Consider the following 24578-nt stretch of genomic DNA (forward strand, 5'->3'; position numbering starts at 1 on the left):
TGAACGGTGGGAAGCTTTTTCCCAGATCAGAAGTGACGATCACGAGGGGTCACAGGCTCAAGGTGAGAGGGGCGAAGTATAACTCAGCTATTAGAGGGATGTTTTTTACACAGAGGGTGGTGGGGGCCTGGAATGCGCTGCCAAGTAGGGTGGTGGAGGCAGACACGCTGACATCGTTTAAGACTTACCTGGATAGTCACATGAGCAGCCTGGGAATGGAGGGATACAAACGATTGGTCTAATTGGACCACGGAGCGGCACAGCCTTAGAGGGCTGAAGGGCCTGTTTTCTTGTGCTGTACTGTTCTTTGTTCTTTGTTCATCCACAACCCCCTTAAGGTGGAGAATTTCGAAAAGTCAAAACCCTTTGAGTGCAGTAATTTAGAATCATAGAATTGCTACAGTGCAGAAGGAGGCCATTCGGCCCATCAAGCCTGCGTTGACAACAATCCCACCCAGGCCCTATCCCCGTAACCCCACATATTTACCCTGCTAATCCTCCGACCTACACATCTTTGGACTGTGGGAAGAAACCGGATCACCCGGAGGAAACGCACGCAGACATGGGGAGAATGTGCAAACTCCACATAGTCACCTGAGGCTGGAATTGAGCCTGGGTCCCTGGTGCTGTGAGGCAGCAGTGCTAACCAGTGTGCTGCCGTACCATCCAAAATTTCTCTCCATCACAGTCTTAAAGGATTGACGTCTGATCCTGTGCGATCATGCTGATGTCCATTAATCTCAGCGTACGTTCAGTTTAATTCAGTTTAAAAATTTACCTTGCTTCCCAGGGCTTCTCCTGAGATAACAGCCACAGTCACGCCATCCCTGCTGGGTTTGGGAATGCTCTTACTCAGCAGTTCCTGGTACCGAGGCACCACCATTTTCTTCGAACTTTTCAAATTGACCCAAAGCTGGAGTCCTTGTGCGGGCTCATCAGATGATGGCATCTCACAGTGGACTATACCCCGACCAGCAGTCATCCACTGTCAAACAATCAATTATAGAAAGTCACCCAGTGATCCCTCTCTGTTCACTCTTCAGTAGCCGTCGCAACGCTGCAAAGTGTTGCAAAATATTCCAAAGGCTTCGCAAAGGCAGGTTTATCTTTGAAACACAAGCTATTATACTGATTACCATTGGGTGACTGTTATACCTATCAAATATCAATGGACAGAACAAAGTAAACACAGACAGGAGTATCGGGAGGAGAAGGGATGTGCGATTATATTTTTAACTATAAATCATACACCTATTCTGCTGCTCAATTCTTACGGTGCTGCCTCATCTAATTCACCCAGTTATTTCAACATTTCTGGTGGGATTCAGTTTAAATCATAGATTGTTTCATTTTTCTTTAGTTGGAGTTCTCCAATTTATTTTCGGAAACGGAATTCCTCATCCCTGGAATCATTCTCGTGAACCTTTTCTGCACTCTCTCCAATGCCTGGAGTGTGGTTGCCAGAACTGGATGCAACATTCCAGCGGTGACTGAACTAGTGTCTAAAACAAGTTCAACATGACCTCCTTGACCTTGAACTCTATGCCCCTATTAATATAGTCCAGCATAGTGCATCCTTTATTAACCATTCTGTCAACCTGCCCTGCCACCTTCAGTGATTGATGTACATACACACACCCAGGTCCTCTGCTCCTGCACCCCTTTGAGAGTTGTAGCCTTTAAATTATACTGAGGGTGATTCTCCGGAACCGCTAGCCCCATCCAGGATTCCCAATTGCCCATTGAGGGCCAAATCAGGATTCTCGCCGGATGTCAAACTCATTGTGCGGCTCCCAACTCGCTGCGCCTGGCCTGATTAGGTTCTCATCCACAGTAGGCGAGAACCAGATTACAGCTGAGTTCCATTATATGTGTCTAAATACCAGGCTGGAGTCTGATTCAACAGTCTCCTGGGCTGCTCTCCCCCTCCCCCCAAGCAAGACGCCACATGGGCACCAATTAGTCCTTGTCCTGAAAAGCTCCAGGTGCGGTGGACTCCAAGGGGAAGCAAGGGGTGAGCACTGCCCCCAACTGTCCTCATTGGCTCCTCTGCTGTTGCCAGGATGCAGAGGGTGGGGGTCCTTCAAGGGACCTGGGGATTGGGAGGGCTCGGGCATGGGGGGGAAGGGGTTGACTTCAGGGTTCTCCCTTGAGATGGGGTTCTTGTGGCTGGACTTCTCCTTATTGCCCTGGAAAACGTAGAAATCACTGTTAGTCTGGTGATTTCAGGCACCTTTCTGGTAAAAAAATCTTTATTATTGTCTGTGTTCTGTAAAATCTTTGGTCTGGTCTGATTAAAATTCATGCCCCCTGAGCACCTGGAAGCCTTCAGGATCACAGCAGCTCCCTTCTACAGTAGGGAAGCCCTGGCTATTCTGAAGCCTCTTAGAACTGTGTTGAGTGACAGGAGCATTCCATTTCATGAGGGAGATCCTCCTTTCTCACTCAAAGCAGCTCTGAAACCTCTTAGAACTGCTTTGATTGACAGCTCCAGGGCAGATCAAAGAGGGGATTTGAGGTTTGTCTGCACAAGGAACTGATGGTCCATTAGCTGCTGGAAGCTTTTCTAACTGACAGCTTCAGGGCAGATCAAACAGTTCATTGTTGATACAATCAGTTCACGCACCATTAAGCCTGAAGTGCTTCCTCTTTTCACCACATCCATTCTGTCTGGCCCCACTTTTGTTAAATACTGCAGTATTTTTAAAAGTCTCTGACCCTTCCTAGAAAGCAGATATTGGCACTCTGGCAAGTCATGAGGACATGATCAGGTGATTGCAAGAATGCAAATCTTTTTATGATGATTTTCTCATCATTTTCAGCACCTATGAGTGAGATGGTGGGCAGCTGATTCCAGGAGGTATACAAGGGCTGGTATTGGGGTAACTCTCCCTCCTTGTGTGGGGAGCATTTGTCTTCCAATGATTAGATTGGGATTGGAAGCTCATGAAGCTTTGTAGGTGCTAATCTATATATCTCTCTGCTTTATTGTATACAAACTCAAAACCCTAGCGTACCGTGCCACCCTGATACTCCTGCACCGGGTACAATCTCATTCTATTATCATGGGTACGTGTGAAAGATAGAACCATTGAGATGCAGTTGTCATGGGAAAAACTGCAGGTTTGATGCTGTTATGTCACATATTTTAAATGGACATTGCATGGACATTAGTCTTGTGAGGAACTGAATTTGTGGGAAAGAGTTCAGCTACAGCCTTCAGTGATTTTTTTTCTGGGTTCTTGCTGCAGTCGGGACTGTCAGAGGTAAATCCACAAGTTATAACTCCGAAAGATTGATATCATAAAAGATCTAAGAACAAAGAAAATTACAGCACAGGAACAGGCCCTTCGGCCCTCCAAGCCTGCACCAACCATGCTACTGAACTGAACTAAAACCTCCTACCCTTCCAGGGACCATATCCCTCCATTCCCATCCTATTCATGTATTTGTCAAGACGCCCCCTTAAAAGTCACTATCGTATCTGCTTTCACTACCTCTCCCGGCGACGAGTTCCAGGCACCCACCACCCTCTGCGTAAAAAACGTGCCTCGTACATCTCCTTTAAACCTTGCCCCTCGCACCTTAAACCTATGCCCCTAGTAATTGACTCTTCCACCCTGGGAAAAAGCTTCTGACTATCCACTCTGTCCATGCCCCTCATAATCTTGTAGACTTCTATCAGGTCACCCCTCAACCGCCGTCGCTCCAATGAGAACAAACCAAGTTTCTCCAACCTAATGCCCTCCACTCCAGGCAACATCCTGGTAAATCTTTTTCTGTACCCTCTCCAAAACCTCCACATCCTTCTGGTAGTGTGGCGACCAGAATTGAACACTATATTCCAAGTGCAGCCTAACTAAGGTTCTATAAAACCGCAACATGGCTTGACAAATTTTAAATTCAGTGCCCCACTCACTTTCACTTCATCACTCACCTGATGAAGGAGCTGTTGGACTTTAACCTGGTGTTGTGAGACTTCTTACCACAATTATGTTAGCAGCAGGTTACTGATCCTGAATGTGACACTGATCAGACTCCATTTGGAGTATTGTGAGCAGTTGTGGGAAGGATGTGTTGGCCATGGAAAGGGTCCAGAGGAGGTTCACAAGAATGATCCCTGGAATGAAGAGCTTGTCGAATAAGGAACGGTGGAGGACTCTGGGTCTGTACTCATTAGAGTTTAGAAGGATGAGAGGGTATGTTATTGAAACTTACAGGATACTGTGAGTTGTGGAGAGGGTGTTTACATTAGTAGGAAAAACTAGAACCAGAGGGCACAACCTCAGGCTAAAGGGACGATCCTTTAAAACAGAGATGAGGAGGAATTTCTTCAGCCAGAGAGTGGTGAATCTTGGAACACTTTGCCGCAGAAGGCTGTGGAGGCCAGGTCATTGAGTGTCTTTAAGACAGAGATAGATAGGTTCTTGATTAATAAGGGGATCAGGGGTTATGCGAAAAGGCAGGAGAATGGGGATGAGAAAAATATCAGCCATGATTGAATGGCGGAGCAGACTCGATGGGCTGAGTGGCCTAATTCTGCTCCTATGTCTTATGGTCTTACGAGTATGTTAAGGATGTTAAGGAGCCTCTTACTGATCTAGAATTGGACACAATATGAAGCAATGAGTTATTGATCCAGAATGTGACACAGGCATATTAATGTGTGTTACTGACTGTGTTCCACAGGTTTCTGATCCATTAATGTTATGTAATTTTGATGGCAACAATGGCAGTCCCCATAAGAATAACAAAAGTAATTAAGCACTTGGAGAAAAATCCTAGCATCATGTGCAAGATTAAAATGCATTTTATTAACGATTTAAACCATTTATCTCTTAGGCTTAAACAAGTCTGTTATTTAACATTTATTTTTTCTAACCTACATCATTAATTGCAGGGTTCTCCATTCTTGCTTTAGATAGTAATCTTCAATCATATGACAACAAAAACATGTTCCAGACAATTTATTTACCTGTAAATCCCCCGGATTGATGGTTCCTTTATGGCCACAAAAGTCTTCATGATCGAAACTTCCACTCAAAATGTAGGTGACCTTCAAAACACAATCACAAGCTGACCAGGTTGATACTGATGTACCTATAACCCTTTGATCCCATCACTCTGTTCAGACTGGGATGGAATTGGTTTAATAGTTTTACTCTCAAACATTTCAGATGCTAATTCAGGAATATGTACAATGGCCAAAATCTTCCGTCTGCCGCTGGATTCCAGGTACTGCTGAGAGTAAATGGAGTTTTGGCTGAATGGCAAATTTTCCATTCTCGCCTGCAATGGATCCTGCCATGGATGAGACTGGAGAATCCTCCTCAATGTGTTTGGTGACTCATTTTAAACCAAATATTTAAGGCCTTGAGTTGAAGTCTAAAATACCCTTGGGAGCAGATTCAGGGGGAAACAGAAAACCCAAAGGTAAGTTCAGCATGTCTGTCCATCACTTCTCAACTCAGCCTCCTCTTCATCATTTTCCTTCCGGGTGTGAGGTGAGCGTGAAGTCAGAGACGCCCGTGTTATCCGACATGCTCTAACTCCAACCTTTGTAGGTTGAAGGAATTTGGGATTGGGAGAAAGGAAACTCAATTGTGATTATAGACTGGCAGAGGCTAAGCCTCAATGAATAGCTGGAAGATGTGAGGAAATGGAGAGAGATTCTATTCCCAGGAACAGGAGAATGGAACCCACCTCTGCCACCAAGAAGATGTGGCTGGAGATGGCCCAGGAGGTAAGCAGCAGGAGTATTGTACCATACTCCTTGGACTCAGTGCAGGACATTCATTAATGGTCAGATCCTTGCCCATCCACTTCTCCTTCAAATCTACAATTCATCACCCCGCTCAAAACTCACCCTTCATCCCTCCAGCCTTAATATCTGCCATCCCATTCCCAACTCCCTCTCTTCTCCCAAGTTCTTGGATGCGTTGTCACCTCCAAAACTCAGTTCCCATTTTTCCCAGAAATCCATGGTTGAATCCCTCCAATCGGGTTCTGCTCTTGCCACACGAGCGAAACAGCGATGATCAAAGTCACAAATGATTATCCTCTGTGACTGCACAGAACTAAGATTCACCGAAGGTGAACTTTCCCTCCTCATCCTTCTCAACCTGCCTGTAGCCCTTGACCACACTACCCTCCTTCGACTCATCTCCACCTGCACCGTGCTGGTAGAGACTGCTCTCACCTGCTTCCATTCTTGTCCATCCAATCATAGTTAGAGAATCACCTGTAATGACTTCTTTATTAATTGTTAGTGTCACAAGTAGGCTTACATGAACACTGCAATGAAGTTACTGTGAAAATCCCCTAGTCGCCACACTCCAGCACCTGTTTGGGTACACGGAGGGAGAATTTAGCATGGCCAGTGCACTTAATCAGCACGTCTTTTGGACTGTGGGAGGAAATTGGAGCACCCGAAGGAAACCCACGCAGACAAAGGGAGAACGTACAGACTCCGCACAGACAGAGACCCAAGCCAAGAATGAAGCAGGGTCCCTGACGCTGTGAGGCAGCAGTGCCAGCCTACTTCACTTCTGCTCCCACACCATGACTTCTCTTGCCCCACAAGGATCTACCCTTGCACCCCCCCCGTCCTATTTCTTGAAATATATGCTGCTCTTCAGCACCTCAAAACATTTCTGATTCCTGATAACACCACTGCCACTCTGACTTCTCCACTGTCTCTAAGCTATCATGCTGCTGATCCAACATCCAGTGCTCCAGCATCCATGAAGTTTCCTCCAACTAATGAAATCATTGTTTTGGATCTTGGCTATTCTAACACACTCCTGACGGTGTTACACATTCTACCCTCCATAGGCCTCCTTGAGGACATCCAAAACTCTGTTCTCTATGTACAAGTGTCCAAGTACCAAGTCAAATTCACCCTGTCTTTGCTGTCCTACATTGGCTCTGGTTAATAACTCACCATTCCTGGCCTTGCCTAGGACCCAAGCTCTGAAATCCCCTCCCCACATATCTCAGTCTCTCTCCCTTGCTTCCCTGCTTGAAGAAACTGTTTAAAACCTATTCCTTTCAGCAATTCTTCGGTCAGCTAGCCTAATATCTCTTTTTTCTGGCTCAGTGTCAAACTTTGCTTGACAACGCTCCTGTGAAGCACCTTGAGAGATGTCAATATGTTAAGAGATGAAGGCCCCGCCTTCTGAACCTTTCCCCTCACCAGCAATGTATACTATCTACAAGATGCACTGCAGCAATTCACCAAAGATCCTCAGACAGCACCTTCCAAACTCACAACTAATTCCATCTAGAAGGGCAAGGGCAGCAGATAAATGGGAACACCACCACCTGCAAGTTTCCCTCCAAGTCACTCACCATCCTGTCTTGGAAATATATTGCCATTTCTTCACAGTTGCTGGGTCAAAATCCTGGAATTCCCTCCCTAACGTCAACCCACAGCACGTGGACTGCAGCAAGTCAGGAAGGCAGCTCACCACCACCTTCTCAAGGGCAACTAGGGATGGGCAATAAATGCTGGCCAGCCAGTGACGCCCATGTCCCATGAATGAATAAACAAAAGGTGTGGTGATCCTCAGGTTAAATCAGCTGTCCCCCTCAAAGGGGATAGCAGCCTATAGCCATCTGGGACTATGGCGACTTTACCTTTTAAAGACAACACATGAATGGAAGTTGTTGTTGATGGACAGTGTTTAAATAATGGGAGACCTTTAAAGAGGAGGCATCTGAGTACAGATTAAGCACATTCTCGCAAGAGAGAAAGAAAGGAAAGCTAGAGTTCCCGGGATGATTAATGATACAGAGAATAAAATTGGACAGGAAAAGGAGGTTTCTGACAAATGTTAGGCTTATAGTACAGTTGTGAACTCTAGTAGTATGGTCCTTTAAGTGGGGGGGGGGGGGGGGCGGTTCCCAAGGGTCATGTGATCGGTGCGCACCCTATGGATCGTCCTGGCAGGAGGTTGAGCCAATCGGTGATGAAAGGTGGGCGGGGGGGGGGGGGGGGGGGGGGGGGGGGTGCGCTGGGGGTGGTGGCAGGGGGCAGTCGGGGGTGGGGGGAGGAGCAGCTACAAAATCCAAGTGTGAGAACATATGAACCAACCATCTGGCTATGTGGAGCAGCCACTACACTCAAAAGTCTTCATCATCATCAAGCCTATTTCACCGGCACTGGACTTGAATATATTATCTGCAGGAAATGCACCAAATTTACACCAACTCCCAGACCCTCAGCCCCCATGATGAACAAGGCATCAAAGTTACGCCTCTGAGATCCCCAAGTCACACGCCATCAATCACTGTTCCTGCTCTGGACGGGATTCTCCAATCTCATCCGAGCCCACCCGTGTCATGAGCGCGAAGGGGAAATTTGGCGTTCCAGCCAAAACTCCACTCACTCTCAGCAGCACCGGAGAATCCCAGCCACAAACGAGGATGGAGGATTTCAGCGACTGTCACTGGGTCAACGGGCTGAATGCCCCACTCGTATGGGGCACTTTCACACCAGTCATTAACAGACAGCCTTGGCAGCAATGCCCACACCCGGAGAATAACATTCCTGAAAAGTTGTATCCAGACTGTATTGGGTCCATTCATTTGTTTACAGGGATAGGGCCTGGGTGGGATTGTTGTCGGTGCAGACTCAATGGGCCGAATGGTCTCCTTCTGCACGATAGGGTTTCTATGAAGATACAAGAGGACAGCACTGGTATGAGTTTTAAAATGGTTTTCTTTTATTGAGAAGAACTTAAAGAATTAACATTACAGAAGCAAAAAGTGAACTTGGAGACTAGCTTCTCAACCAGGCCCTCTACAAAAAGAAATGTACTGAAATGAGCGGAATCTAAGAACTGAACACACACAAACTCTAAAATCAAAATATATTTCAATCCTTATCTCGTTATTGGAAGTGTTTTTCACAGGCTATCTCCGTCTAGGAAAACAATCCTCGCAGTTGCTGTGATGGGAAACTGTTGTTTGCCTGCACTGTTTACCCTTCAGGAATGCAGTCAATTCTTAGCTAACCCATCATGCCTTCTGATTCTACATGTAGTCGAGTTAGCTACAATTGTTCAGCTTAGCAGAGTTAGTTAACCCCTACAGTCTGGCATTTAAGTTGTACATAGGCAGAAATATCTTAAAATGAAGTCTTTGCAGAGACTGAAGCAAACAGGGCTAAGCATACACAGGATCCCTCAAACAGCATGCTCATTACTGTGGCATTTCTCTGTAATCAGAATGGAGCCAATTAAGACAACATGTTAGACCCACATTTATAGCAGGAATGAGTCAGTTCACATTCTGAACACCACATTTGTTCGTGTCAGTTTCCATGTCTTGAGGCCATTGGGGCACCCACACTGGCTTAAACCCCTCTAGCTTATGTATGTTTATAATATTCTTCATTACTAACATGGACCAGTATGATGAAGAGAAGTTTCAGGCATAATTCATGCAAACGCTCTGTGTGGGGGGAGATTTTATGGAACCTACAAGGAAGGTGATCATAGCGTGTGGTGTGAATTAATTAGGTGGGATGGCGGGTTGAGGTGAGAGATAAAGTCAGTGGCATATTTACAACGTGTCGCACCTCATGCTGGCCTGAGGTGGGTCCATAATTGTAATACTTTTGCCTGCCATGAATACTCATTAGAATGAAATGGGTTTTAATAAAGCACAATCCTCAGGATAAATTCAGGGACCTGTGAGAATCTGGAGACACCCAGTTGACTTTCGCTTCAAGGTGGGTAACAGCACCAGCTGTGTGCAGCTGTGTGTAAGATCAGCTATTATCCATTTAAACTCAGTGAACAAAGGAACGGTATGTGGGAAGTCAGGCAGTTGGGTGCTAGTAAGTGCGGAGGAGGGAAGGGAGGGTGGATGGAGGGGATGTTTGGGTACAGGGCGGCACGGTAGCACAGTGGTTAGCACTGCTGCTTCACAGTTCCAGGGACCTGGGTTCGATTCCCGGCTTGGGTCACTGTCTGTGTGGAGTTTGCACATTCTCCTCGTGTCTGCATGGGTTTCCTCCGGGTGCTCCGGTTTCCTCCCACAGTCCAAAGATGTGCGGGTTAGGTTGATTGGCCATGCTAAAATTGCCCTTAGTGTCCTGAGATGCAGAGGTTAGAGAGATTAGTGGGTAAAAAATATGTAGGGATATGGGGGTAGGGCCTGGGTGGGATTGTGGTCGGTGCAGACTCGATGGGCCGAATGGCCTCTTTCTGTACTGTAGGGTTTCTATGATTTCTATGATTTCTATGAAGCTAGGGTGCAGAGGAGTGAAGGGAGGGTGGATGGAGGGGATGTTTGGGTACAGATAGGGTGCAGAGGAGGGAAGGGAGGGTGGATGGAGGGGATGTTTGGGTGCAGGGGGGGGACGGAGGAGGGAAGGGAGGGTAGATGGAGGGGAGCGTTAGGGTGCAGATAGGTGCAGAGGAGACAATGGAGGGTGGATGGAGGGGAGTCTTTGGGTGCAGATAGGTGCGGAGGAGGGAAGGGAAGGTGGACAGTGGGGTTGTTTGGGTGCAGGTAGGTGCTGAGGAGGGAAGGGCTCAGCATCTTGAGTATGGCGGCCCTCTACAGGGTGGAGGGGGAGCAGTGGGTGTCTCCAGATTCTCGCAGGAATGGAAAGGTGAATGATGGGAGCCTAAAGGGCAGGGTTGGTCCTGTCAATGTTGAGGGTGTTGGAGTGAACAGTCACAGTCACAGGGAACTCCTGGCTTCAGAAGCGGGGACAGATCCAGAATTAGGGTCAGGTATTCAAAAACCTCATGGTTTGGGTCACAGGAGTGGACAAACACATTGTGACCACATCTGGAATAGTGTGTGCAGATTTGGTTTCTATATTTATGAAAGGAAACCCTGGAACACCTAGATAACAAGGACACTTATGTCAGACTCCTATTACCTCAGCTGACTATTATTCCCAAGAAACTCCGTGGCCTGGGCCTCGGCACCTCCCTCCGTGACTGGATCCTGAACTTCCTAACTCACAGACCACAATCAGTAAGGATAGGCAACAACACCTCCTCCACGATCATCCTCAACACTGGTGCCCCACAAGGCTGTGTTCTCAGCCCCCTACTATACTCCTTATACACCCATGACTGTGTGGCCAAATTCCCCTCCAATTCCATTTTCAAGTTTGCTGACGACATCACCGTAGTGGGTCGGATCTCAAAGAATGATGAGACAGAGTACAGGAATGAGAGAGAGAATCTGGTGAACTGGTGCAGCAACAATAATCTCTCCCTCAATGTCAACAAAATGAAGGAGATTTTCATTGACTTCAGGAAGCGTAAAGGAGAACATGCCCCTGTCTACATCAACGGGGACGAAGTAGAAAGGGTCGAGAGCTTCAAGTTTTTAGGTGTCCAGATCACCAACAACCTGTCCTGGTCCCCCCATGCCGACACTATAGTTAAGAAAGCCCACCAATGCCTCTACTTTCTCAGAAGACTAAGGAAATTTGGCATGTCAGTTACGACTCTCACTAACTTTTACTGATGCACCATAGAAAGCATTCTTTTTGGTTGTATCGCAGCTTGGTATGGCTCCTGCTCTGCCCAAGATCGCAAGGAACTACAAAAGGTCGTGAATGTAGCCCAATCCATCACCAAACCAGCCTCCCATCCATTGACTCTGTCTACACTTACCGTTGCCTCGGCAAAGCAGCCAGCATAATTAAGGACCCCACGCACCCTGGACATTCTCTCTTCCACCTTCTTCAGTCGGGAAAAAGATACAAAAGTCTGAGGTCACGTACCAGCCGACTCAAGAACAGCTTCTTCCCTGCTGCTGTCAGACTTTTGAATGGACTTACATTGCATTAAGTTGATTTTTCTCTATACCCTAGCTATGACTGTTACACTACATTCTGCATTCTCTTGTTTCCTTCTCTATGAACGGTATGCTTTGTCTGTATCACGCGCAAGAAACAATACTTTTCACTGTATGCTAATACATGTGACAATAATAAATCAAATCAAATCAAGGATATAATTGCATTGGAGGAGGTACAGTAGGTTGAACCTTGGGATGACGGGGTTGTCCTTTGATGAGAGGCTGGGTAAGGTACGTTAGCTGGAGTTTGGAAGATTGAGATGTAATTTGATTGAAACCTACAAAATTCTGAAGGGATTTGATAGAGTAGACATTGAAAGATTGTTTCTATTAGTCAGGGAATCTAAACATGGGGCACAGTCTTAGGCTAAGGGGCCGATCATTTAGGACTGAGATGAGGAGAAATTTCTTCACTTGTGAATTTTTGGAATTCTCTAGCCCAGAGGGTTGTGATGCTTCATCATTGAATATATTTAAGGCTGCGATAGAGAGAATTTTGGTCTCTCGGGGAATTAGAGGGATAGGGGGAGCGGGCGGGAAAATGGTTGAAGCCCAAGATCAACCATGATTGTGCCAAATGGCGGAGCAGGCTCGACAGGCCGAATGGTCTATTCTTGCTTCTAATTCTTATGTTCGTATGAAGGATTTTAGTTATGTGGAGGGATTGGGGAAATTGGGGTTGTTGTCTTTGGAGAAGTGAATGCCATAGGGATATCTGATGTATGTGTTCAAAATCTTGAAGGGTTTTGATTGAATGGATAAAGAGAAACTGTTTCCAGGGGCAGAAGGGTTCATAACCAGAGGAACAGATTGAAGAGAATTGCCAAAGTCACCTGAGCCAACATGTGAAAACATTTTCTTTTACCCAGCCTGGTATGATTTGGACTTCATTCTCTGAGAGGTAGGTAGTAGCAAATTCAATACTAAATTTCAAAAGGAAAACAGACAAAAAAATTGGAGGAAAACATTTGATTTGATTTATTATTGTCACATGTATTGGTATACAGTGAAAAGTATTGTTTCTTGCGCACTATACAGACAAAGCATACCATTCATTGAGAAGGAAAGGAGAGAGTGCAGAATGTAGTGCTACAGTCATAGCTAGAGTGTAGAGAAAGATCAACTTAATGCAAGGTTGGTCCATTCAAAAGTCTGATGGCAGCAGGGAAGAGGCCATTGCAGAGGAAAGAGCAAAGGATTGGGATTAGCCCATTCAATGAGACAGCACAGGATACGATGGGCTGAATGCTCTCCTGTGTTTCTATAATTCTATTATACTAACGAAAAACACATAGATAGGAAAAGAATGATTTACTCACAGTTTCAAATCCTCTGTGAGGGTGGTCAGGAAATCCTGCAGGCTTGGAAACTTTAAATTCATCCAGCATCAAGAATGGGTCCAGATTATTTAGCTGTCAATAATAAGGATTGTTTAGCAATACTGAGAGAATTGGAAGCACACACGTGATATAATGATGTTCGATGTTTAAACTGAGCAGGGAATGAATTGTTCAATCATTAAGAGTGTTGGTACTATCTGTACAATCACCTCACACATTAGCGCAGTTACCGTGAAGTCAGTCTGTGGAAAGTTAACAAAGATGTGGAGATGCTGGCATTGGGCTGGGGTGGGCACAGTAAGAAGTCTCACAACACCAGGTTAAAGTCCAACAGGTTAATTCAGTAGCACGAGCTTTCGGAGCGCTGCTCCTTCAACAGGTGAGTGGAGAGTTGGTTCAAAAACATGGCATACATAGACACACACTCAATTGCAAGATAAAGTCGGAATGTGAGTCTTTACAAGTGTTTACAGGTACAGACAATGTGAGTGGAGAGAGGGAGAATCACAGATTAAAGAGGTGTGAATTGTCTCAAGCCAGGACAGTTAGTAGGATTTTGCAAGCCCAGGCCAAATGGTGAGGGTTACACGTAGTGTGACATAAACCCAAGATCCTGGTTGAGGCCGTCCTCATGCGCGCGGAATTAACAAGAAAGTTAACAAAGACATTGCAGAAAGCCGTATCCCTAATTCTGTAAACTTTCAAACATTGTGAGCAGTATTTAAATAGACATCAATTTAGGAATTTGCTACCCCAGAGAGCACAGTTAGAAGTCTCACAACTCCAGGTTAAAGTCCAACAAGTTTATTTGGAATCACGAGCTTTCGGAGTGCTGCTCCTTCATCAGATGAGGCTGGATCATTCTATATATTCAAGGCTGAGTTAGACAGGTTTTTGATTGACAAGAGAGTCTAGGGTTATGTTAGGGCGGTTAGTAAAGTGGAGATTATTGGAGCAGGTTCACTCAGCCAATGGCCTTCTCCTGCTCCTATTTATGATCTACATCTTCTCAATCCAAGAGAAACAAAGCCTGAAAGACTGATTGATGCTGATGTGATACCAGACTGGGGTTAAGTGCCAGGACAATATTATGGGATGTGCTGTTGTGATGTGCAGGCAGGGGTGATGTTTGATGATGATGAGCAGGGCTGGCTGTCTTCAGAGTTGCCAGCCCACCGATGGAGGTAACCATTGCTGAGGCTGCAGGTTCCACGTTGAGGCACCCCTTTCCATGTTAGGGTAAGTTCTTTTTAATTATGTTGGGTTAAGGTAAGCAGTGAGGCTTAGGCAATTGGGCGGGGGGGGGGGGGGGGGGGGGGTGGGGGGGTGTGTGCACCCTCCAGAGTGGCATACTGGGGTCAGCCATTGACCCACGAAACCCACTGGGAGGCTGCCAGGGTGTACCTGGCAGTCTGCTAATGCAGCAGCCTGGCCTGAAATTGGCAAATTGCTGACAGGAGGGGGGGAGCAGGGGAGAATGGCTGATAATTGGCCCACATTCAGTCAACACAGCAGCCATGTTGCTGAGGCTCCCACCATGGTGATGGAGTGCCCCTCCCAAAGCACCCATTTTACCAGGCCTCCCACCTCCCACCCTGACTCCAGAGAAAATCCAATCCAAAGAGAAGGAAATAAGAGTGGATTAGAAAGGAAGAGGGAAAGAGACAGAAGGGAAAACAAAAAAAAAGATTTTAAAATGTCACAGTTTTAAAATCACTGAAAGGAATTCACTACTTGAAGAAATGAAACCCCAGAATAACTCTGAGCCAAGAAGGTTGACTGGGACTGAATGAACCATTACCAAGTCATTATAAAGATACTTAAACAGTGAAACTCTGTCTTAATATTCTGCAATGTGTTTAATGGGCCATTAATATGCAAACCCAGCAAGTTCTTAAATATAACAGCGGGCAAAGAGCAGTGGGTGCAAAGCAGCACGTTCTGGAGTTTCATAACTGAGAGGGTTTCTCTTCACCCTACAACTAGTGCTGACTGATTTACAAGGTGCCAAATAAAACAGTCTGTTATTGTTCCAGCTTAGGCTCAGTTTCCATTCCTGGCACTGGATCCATTGGGAACAGCCATTAGGATTTAATAACCAATTTGAGTCAGGGTGGCCGGAGGGTTCTGCCATTGTCCTCAGCTCCCCTCTGTGGTCTGTGGTGGATAAGGGTACAAAGTAAGGTCCCCTTACTTGCGAAAGGATATATTGGCCTTGGAGGGAGTGCAGAGAAGGTTCGCCAGGTTGATACCGGAGATGAGGGGTGTAGATTATGAGGAGAGATTGAGCAGATTAGGTTTGTACTCGTTGGAGTTTAGAAGGCTGAGGGGTGATCTTATAGAGGCATATAAGATAATGAAGGGGCTGGATAGGGTAGAAGTGGAGAGATTCTTTCCACTTAGAAAGGAAACCAGAACTAGAGGGCACAGCCTCAAAATAAAGGGGGGTCAGTTTAGGACAGAGTTGAGGAGGAACTTCTTCTCTCAGAGGGTGGTGAATCTCCGGAATTCTCTGCCCACTGAAGTGGTGGAGGCTACCTCGTTGAATATGTTTAAGTCACGGATGGATGGATTCCTGATCGGTAGGGGAATTAAGGGTTATGGGGAGCAGGCGGGTAAGTGGAACTGATCCACTTCAGATCAGCCGTGATCTTATTGAATGGCGGGGCAGGCTTGAGGGGCTAGATGGCCTACTCCTGCTCCTTGTTCTTATGTTCTTATGTCAGCCTGGATTCCTGTCCCTTATCAGGACAACAGGGACTTGAACTAGAAAGCAGATGCTGGGGAAAGGTCCAACTGAAGTCAGCTCTGAATCTCTGACATCAGAGAACCCACAAAAGGCCTCAATTGCCAACCTCGTGAGTGTGCCTTCAATTCCCGGTGAGCTCGGACGACAAGTGAGGAAGCTGGACATCTGCTCCACAGTCTATCTATCTGTTTAAAGTTTGGGAACGTGTGCCTGAGTTTCCAATCTGGAATACCAGAGGAGGGAACTCGACAGGCCCGCAAAAGAATACGTCTGTTGTTTGAGGTCGACATTCCCCAGCTGTGGCTTTGACCCGAGCCCAACAATTAGCTGCTGGATTATGGAGAGAGCAAACTGCACCAGGGGTTCGGTCGAGACTGCCCAAACTGTTCACTTAACAACTGAACAGTCGTCAAAAACCTGGACTTTAATTCCACCAGTTTGTGCTGGATTTAAGTCAGTTCCTCAAAAGGGTGAAAGGTCAGTTCAGTGTCACAATGCAATCTGCATCCGTGAATTGTGTATTAGAGGCAGAGCCTGATTGTTAAAATTGAAGATATTCGATAAAAGAAACTGCACACCAATAGCTTAGCCTATCCTTTGGTTTGCTCCAAGATCAAGAGTGGGACTTACCTCCCGCCTTCCAATACTCCTTCGAACTCGTGCACCTACACCTTCCGACTGCTCTACAGCCAGCACTATTTGTGTGATCTTTCTACCAGACATAGTGCCCTAAGGAATGAGATACGTACAGTAAAGCAGGAAACACCTATTCTTAATTAACAGCACTCTTATTTCGTGAACACTGAATCACATCGAAAATAAATTCTACTTGCAAGCATAATGATACTTTTGTCAGTTTGCCAGTATTCCGGCTCCTTCCAAACCTCTACCATCTAGAAGGACAAGAGCAGCAGACACATGGGAACTCCACTACCTGGAGGTTCCCCTCCAAGCCACACACCATCCTGATTTGGAAATATATCGCCATTCCTTCACTGTCGCTGGGTCCAAATCCTGGAACTCCCTCCCTAACAGCACTGTGGGTGTACCTATACTTCATGGACTTCCAGAAGGCAGCTCAACACTACCTTCCCAAGGGCAATTAGGGATGGGTAATAATTGCTGGCCTAGACTGCAACATCCTCATTCCTTGAATGAATAAAAACCTAACTCCTTTCCCTTGCATCACCCTGAACCCTGCCTCTCCCATCACCCTGGGAACAGGGTGGGTGAAAAAGTTTCTATATGGAAACGCAGTGTTTGCCAGCTTGCTGTGGTGTTCCTCCACAGCATACAAAGTTTTGCTTTGACACGTGCCCCTGCCTGGGAGTCAGCCTGGTTGACAGGCTTGTCTTCCTGTGTGTTTGGGGGAGCCTTTCGGAGCAGGCCACAGGATCCGGCCTCCCACTGTTGGTGAAAATGTGAGGAAGGGGTTCTGATAGCTGATCCCTTTCGGAGCCTGAACTCTCATCCAATGGAGAAGGACAGGATCTAATCCCAGACGCAGGGAGCAGTGGGATCCATATGGAGAGTGGGGTTCAGATGTGTGGAGGGTCGGAGGAGGAGGCACTTACCCGAAGCTACCTTCACCCCTCCTGAACTGTCCTGACACCTGCAAAACCCAAATTAAAGCTGGAAGACAGGTTAAAGGTGAAGCTCCCAGTTTCATCAATAGTATCTAAATGGCCAACATTGCTGGGAGTGAATTGCCACACATCCCACCTCGGCCACGGTTGAGATTTTTAAATTTTGAACATTTCAGCCAACCCCAAAACACCCATTTCTGAGCTTAAGATTCAGCCCTCTTCCCCCGGCAACTTCCCCTTCCTAAATATTGGAGTAAGTGGCGTATTGGGTTGTTGCTACCTGTGGTGTTTGCTGCTTACACTCCATTAGTCTTGTAGAATCATAGAAACCCTACAGTGCAGAAAGAGCCCATTTGGCCCATCGAGTCTGCACCAACCACAATCCCACCCAGGCCCTACCCCCATATCCCTACATATTTACCCACTAATCCCTCTAACCTGCGCATCTCAAACACTAAGGGGCAATTTTAGCATGGCCAATCAACCTAACCCGCACATCTTTGGACTGTGGGAGGAAACCAGAGCACCCGGAGGAAACCCACACAGACACAAGGAGAATGTACAAACTCCACACAGACAGTGACCCGAGCCGGGAATCGAACCCAGGTCCCTGGAGCAGTGAAGCAGCAGTGCTAACCACTGTGCTACCTTGCCGCCCTTAGAAGTTACCTGGAAGCCTTTATTAACATTACTGAACTGCGTACGTATTTACAGTAGAGGTTATAGAGAGGACTCCGGAGCATGTCCTTACCTGTTACCATTCCTGGCACCACACTGCTGACGTAAGCTTTGGATCAGGTGCCTTCTTACATCACCAGTGGGCGGGCGGTACTCTACTCAGCCTCAGGTTAACCCTTAATGTACCAGGTCCTGCAACCTGCTCTCTCACCCTCCCTAAACAATGGGGTAATGTCAGATTGGTGACTTCCTACAGCTCCTGATAGAAATTGTCAGAATATCAGGACTAACACATCTCTTATTCCACAAAGGGTCTTTCACAAAGGGTCATCTGGACTCGAAACGTCAGCTCATTTCTCTCCTTACAGATGTTGCCAGACCTGCTGAGATTTTCCAGTATTTTTTCTTTTGGTTTCTTATTTCCACGTCTACATCTTTACATCTTCTGTGAGGTCTGGGGGAATTGATCGCACTGGCCGGGGGAAAAGGATAAACCATCATTCCTGGAGATATGTGACTTCTAACTTTCATTATTTTCTTCATTACCATTTAATTAACTTTAACTAAACCCACTCAGAATTTTTCCCTTGACACATTTTCAGGCTCTCTTGTGTCCACTGGTATTTTTCCCTCAGTCTCCACATGAATACCCATGTAATAGGCCACCATTTCCTGCTGTTAATTATATTCTCTGCTGCATCAGTCATTAAGGAACCCAAATCTTATTTTTAACATTTTCTTTCTCAAGATATTTTAAAGACTTTTACTCAAGGTTTCTGATGTGCCTTGCAAATTATTTCCAGGCTCCCTGTTTACGCTCTTAATTACTTTGCCTTCAACGATTCTCCCTGCTTTTGGGAAGTCTTTTAGTTTAGTTTACTTATTAGTGTCACAAGTAGGCTTACATTAACACTGCGGTGAAGTTACTGTGAAAATCTCCTAGTCACCACACTGTGGCTCCTGTTCGGGTAACACTGAGGGAGAATTTAGCATGGCCAATGCACCCTAACCAGCACGTCTCTCAGACTGTGGGAGGAAACTGGAGCACCCGGAGGAAACCCACACAGACACGGGGAGAAAGTGCAGACTCCGCACAGACAGTCACCTGAGGCCAGGAATCGAACCCGGGTCCCTGGTGTTGTAAGGAAGCAGCGCTAACCATTGTGCCACCCTGTTAGGTCGCTTCTGTTGACTGGTGTGATCTGACTGTGCAAGTTGAGCCTTTTAGGGGAAAGTACTGGCTTTGTATCGTATCAATTATGCCTGTGCCTATCTTGCACCATCTGCCTGAAGGTTTACCCAGTAACAGCTCAGTATCTTGTCTTCACTGTGTTGCTCATCAATTTATGGACCTCAATGTGGACCTCTTAGAATATGAGCTCGCTGTTAAGGCAGCAATGGCCTGTCCAATCAGGGAGCCGTGCACATGTACATAATGTGTAGTGCCAGGGTTAGTGGCGCCCCGGGATTATACTCTGTATGAGGAAGTGCCTGTCAGAGTGGTGCTGACTATGTAAATTGGTGAAGGGACACCAGCCTCGGAGGAGTTATTTCAGTTTACCCTTCTGAAATTTCAAATCCTGGTTTAAGAATCTCCCGCTCGAACCTCCTGTCAAATTCCGCTGTTACTGTTCCAAAGATTTATTTCCTGTCTGATTGTTAGTTAATTCTGACTCATTGCTCATTCCAAGTATGGCCTGGACCAGTAGTTTTCAAACTTTTTATCAGGCCACCCATTTTACCAAATGGTTCACCCACACGACCTAATAATAATTAGCTAACTATAAATCTAATTGCAGGTGCAACCAAAAGGCAGTGTCATAAAAACAATGATATTTCATCTCTATTTCACTGTTACACATCTGCATAGAATCCCTACAGTGCAGAAGGAGGCCATTCAACCCATCGAGTCTGCACCAACCACAATCCCACCCCGGCCCTATCCCCATGAAATTACCCTAGCTCGTCCCCCTGACACTAAGGGGCAATTTAGCACGGCCAGTCCACCTAACTCGCACATCCTTGGACTCTGGGAGGAAATCGGAGCACTGGGATGAAACCCATGCTGACATGGGGAGAACGTGCAGACTCCGCACAGACAGTGACCCAAGATGGGAATCGGACCCAGGTCCCTGGTGCTGTGAGGCAGCAGTGCTAACCACTGCGCCACCATGCAGCCCAATGCATGCCACATTCACTTACTTAATGTGACTGCTTAGTCCTCACCATCTCACTCCAAGCAGATTCGCAGGATGAGGGGGCAACAGAGTTCAGCCAGTCCCTTTGCCTTTTTTTCAGGTTTGTCCATACAGAAAATCCCACCCCACACTGTAGATTGTCATGATGGGCAATAGCAACAAGATACTTATTTTACTCAGTGCTGGATACTCCTGGGATATAATAATTCACAATGCTGACAACCACATGGACCTGTGGCATGTTTTTTAGCATGCTATCACAGGTCAGGTGCAGCAGCTCAGTCTCCTCAGTAGAAGTCAGCTTTAAGTCAATCACTGACTCTGGGTTTTCGAACTCAAAATTGGCACCAGTTGCACACAGGCTACACCGACCTGCTTATTGTCTCATGTAGTTACCCTGTGAGCTGCAGAGGGAATGAACAGGATTTTACAGCCTCACTCGGGTGAGACCAGAAATTCCCTCCCGAGGTCAACGGAGATTTCTGTTGCCGGACCCTCACCCGCTCTGATTCTGGACAGGCGAGGTGATAGAGTTCTGGCCAATATTTATTTGACTTACCCAGAGAAAAAAGCTCAAGGAATCTTTGCGAAACCAATTTTGGTGGCCCATTTTCTAACATCCCGCGACACACCCGAGGGTTGCAAGCCCCACTATGAAATTCACTGGCCTAGGCCGTCGACAGCTTTGCAATGTATTGATCTAGAAAATTGACCTCAATTCATTTTCAAAATTCACTGTCTTCACCATGGGAGTGTGATTCTGCTTCTTTCAATCCATCTCCCATTACAACCACCTTGTTTATGTTGTGAGCTTTTTATTTACATCCCTCTTTAACTCACCAATAGATGGTGTTGTGGTGCAATGGGTGCTATCCCTGCCTCTGAGCCAGAAGTTCAGGTTGAGCATCAACCAGTAAATCCTGCCAACACCAACAACTGGCGGGCTATAAGTTCAGGGGAGATTCCTGATCGGCCGCGCAAAGGGAAGAACATCAGAGCCCAATCTACCATCACCATCCATAGCCCCAGGCTACAACATGGTAAGCTTTTGCAGAAAATACGGAGGCATGGGATTGAGGGTGATTTAGTGGTTTGGATCAGGAATTGGCTAGCTGTAAGAAAACAAAGGGTGGTTGTTGATGGGAAATGTTCATCCTGGAGTTCAGTTACTAGTGGTGTACCGCAAGGATCTGTTTTGGGGCCACTGCTGTTTGTCATTTTTATTAATGACTTGGATGAGGGCGTGGAAGGATGGATTAGTAAATTTGCGGATGACACTAAAGTCGGTGGAGTTGTAGACAGTGTGGAGGGAAGTGGCAGGTTACAGAGGGACATAGATAAGCTGCAGAGCTGGGCTGAGAGGTGGCAAATGGAGTTTAATGCGGAAAAGTGTGAGGTGATTCACTTTGGAAGGAGTAACAGGAATACAGAGTACTGGGCTACTGGTAAGATACTTGGTAGTGTGGATGAACAGAGGGATCTGGGTGTCCATGTGCATAAATCCCTGAAAGTTGGCACCCAGGTTGATAGGGTTGTTAAGAAGGCATACGGTGTGTTAGCTTTTATTGGTAGAGGGATTGAGTTTCGGAGCCAGGAGATCATGCTGCAACTGAACAAAACTCTGGTGCGGCCGCATTTGGAGTATTGCGTACAGTTCTGGTCGCCGTATTATAGGAAAGATGTGGAAGTGTTGGAAAGGGTGCAGAGGAGATTTACCAGGATGTTGCCTGGTATGGTGGGAAAATCGTATGAGGAAAGGCTGAGGGGCTTGAGGTTGTTTTCGTTAGAGAGAAGAAGGTTAAGAGGTGACTTAATAGAGGCATCCAAGATGATCAGAGGATTAGATAGGGTGGATAGTGCGAGCCTTTTTCCTCAGATGGTGTTGGCTAGCACGAGGGGACATAGCTTTAAATTGAGGGGTGAGAGATATAGGACAGATGTTAGAGGTAGGTTCTTCACTCAGAGAGTAGTAAGGGCGTGGAATGCCCTGCCTGCAGCAGTGGTGGACTCGTCAACGTTGAGAGCGTTCAAGTGGTTATTGGATAAACATATGGATGATATTGGAATAGTGTAGATTAGAGGGGCTTTAGATTGGTACCACTGGTCGGCGCAACATCGAGGGCCGAAGGGCCTGTACTGCGCTGTAATGTTCTATGTTCTAACAAGCTTGTAAGCTCGATTCCCTGAGTGAACTCAGTGCAACACACCAGAATCACTACTATCAGGAGATGGTGGCATAGTGGTATTGTCACTGGACTAGCAATCCACTGACCCAGGGTAATGATCTGGGCACCCAGATTCAAATCCCACTACGCAGATGGTGAAATGTGAATCCAATAAAAATCTGGAATTAAAAATCTAATGATGAGCATGAAACCATTGTCAATTGTCGTAAGAAAACCCATCTGCTTCACCAATAATATTGCGGTACAGTGCGTGAGCGTTCAGATTGGGGTCTGTGATTTATTTTGTGAAGGGGCAGGATGGTTTTGCGGATTCCGGGTGCCTTCCCCCGGTGTGAAGGCCTACATGTGACTCCCCACCCACAGCAATGTGGTTGACCCTTAAATACCCTCCAAAATGGGCTAGCAAGCAACTCAGTTCAAGGGCAATTAGGGATGGGAAATAAATGCTGACCCAGCCAGTCACACCCACATCCCGTGAATGAATTTTTAAAATACTCCAAGGAGTGCCATCCACCCATTTGAGGCCCTTAATTCATTATTTTCACTGTTTGATCTCCATTAATGTGGTCCCTTCCACTGTTCTCACTGTGCCATAGAATCATAGAATCCTATAGTGCCGAAGGAGGCCGTTTGACCCATCGAGTCTGCACCGACCACAATCCCATACAGGCCCTATCCCCATTTACTCTAGCTAGTCCTCCTGATAATAAGGAGCAATTGAGAACGACTCATCCACCTAACCCGCACATCTTTGGAGTGCGTGAGGAAACCGGAGCACCCGGAGGAAACCCACACTGACATGGAGAAAATGTGCAAACTCCACACAGACATTCACCCAAGCTGGGAATTGAACCTGGGTCTCTGGCGCTGTGAGGCAGCTGTGCTAACTACTGTGCCACCATGCCGCTCCTTTACTAAACAACAACAACTTGCATTCATATAGGGCATTTAATGTACAGGATATCCCAAGGGGCAATTTAGCATGGCGAATCAACCTAGCCTGCACATCTTTGGACTGTGGGAGGAAACCGGAGCACCCGGAGGAAACCCACGCAGACACAGGGAGAATGTGCAAACTCCACACAGACAGTGACCCGAGCCGGGATTTGAACCCAGGTCCCTGGAGCTGTGAAGCAGTAGTGCTAACCACTGTGCTACCGTGCCGCCCTGGAAGGTGTTGGTGAACTGCCTTCTTGAAATGCTGCAGTCCCTGAGGACTTGCGGAGAGCTTCGGGAGGAAAGCGAGGTGCAGGCTGCTGAAAGCACACAGCCACCATGGTGGAGGAGGAATTCAAATCGGAATCAGCGAGTGAAGGGGGATGGATGATTGGGATTTGGGGCTGAATTTTCACCATTGGAAACAGGAGTTGGGTCTGATACTGGGCAGGAACTCACCTCCACCTCCAGTGGGAAACTGATTAAAGTTAAGATTTCAGAGACTTTAATTGGAAAAGAGACCTGCCTCGTGGCAGATTACAGGTGACAGGCGGGCTCTCAAAGCTGGAGAGCCAATCAGAGGCCTTCCAGCTTCAGAGGCCCACCCAGTGCAGTGTAGGTAATTGAGAAGAACAAGGAGGTCATGTTGGATTTGTATAGGACACTGGTTCAGTCACAGCTGGAGTATTGGGTCCAGTTCTGGGATCCACACTTTATGAAGGATGTGAACACATTGCAGAGAGTGCAGGCAAGGTTCACAAGAATGATTCCAGGGATGAGGAACTTCAGTTATGTAGATTGGAGAAATTAGGACGGTTTTCTTTGGAGAAGAGAAGGCTGAGGGGAGCTTTGATAGAGGTGTTCAAAATCATGAGGCGTTTTTACATAAGGAGGAACTTGTCCAATGTTGAAGAGAGGGCACAGATTGAAAATAATTGGCAAAAGAAGTAAAAGCGATACGAGTGGTTAACTTCTGAAGTGCACAGCCTGAGAGTGTGGTGGAAGCAAATTCAATCCAGGCTTTTGAGAGGTAATTAGATTGTTATCTGAAAGGGAAGAATGTACAGGGT

At 46.6% G+C, this 24578-nt stretch overlaps 1 protein-coding gene across 6 annotated transcripts in view; it reads right to left on the bottom strand.

Annotated features, from left to right (window-relative positions):
• The window catches only part of pir (pirin), a 98252-nt gene that overhangs the window by 71722 nt on the left and 1952 nt on the right, over positions 1 to 24578 (bottom strand). The window contains exons 2-6 of one of the 6 annotated variants that reach the window (XM_078232273.1): positions 18262 to 18660; positions 16555 to 16653; positions 13155 to 13247; positions 4976 to 5056; positions 779 to 985 (exon numbers count right to left, since the gene is read on the bottom strand). In XM_078232273.1, coding sequence (XP_078088399.1) covers positions 779 to 985; positions 4976 to 5056; positions 13155 to 13247; positions 16555 to 16647 — 474 coding nt within the window. In that variant the 5' untranslated portion in view covers positions 16648 to 16653; positions 18262 to 18660. Of the gene's footprint in view, positions 1 to 778; positions 986 to 4975; positions 5057 to 13154; positions 13248 to 16554; positions 16654 to 18261; positions 18858 to 24578 lie in introns of those variants that run through there. The other 5 variants (XM_078232271.1, XM_078232272.1, XM_078232274.1 and 2 more) reach the window with 5 other exon arrangements.

The sequence above is a fragment of the Mustelus asterias genome, chromosome 17 (genome assembly GCF_964213995.1).
Source record: "Mustelus asterias chromosome 17, sMusAst1.hap1.1, whole genome shotgun sequence".
Lineage (NCBI taxonomy): Eukaryota > Metazoa > Chordata > Chondrichthyes > Carcharhiniformes > Triakidae > Mustelus > Mustelus asterias.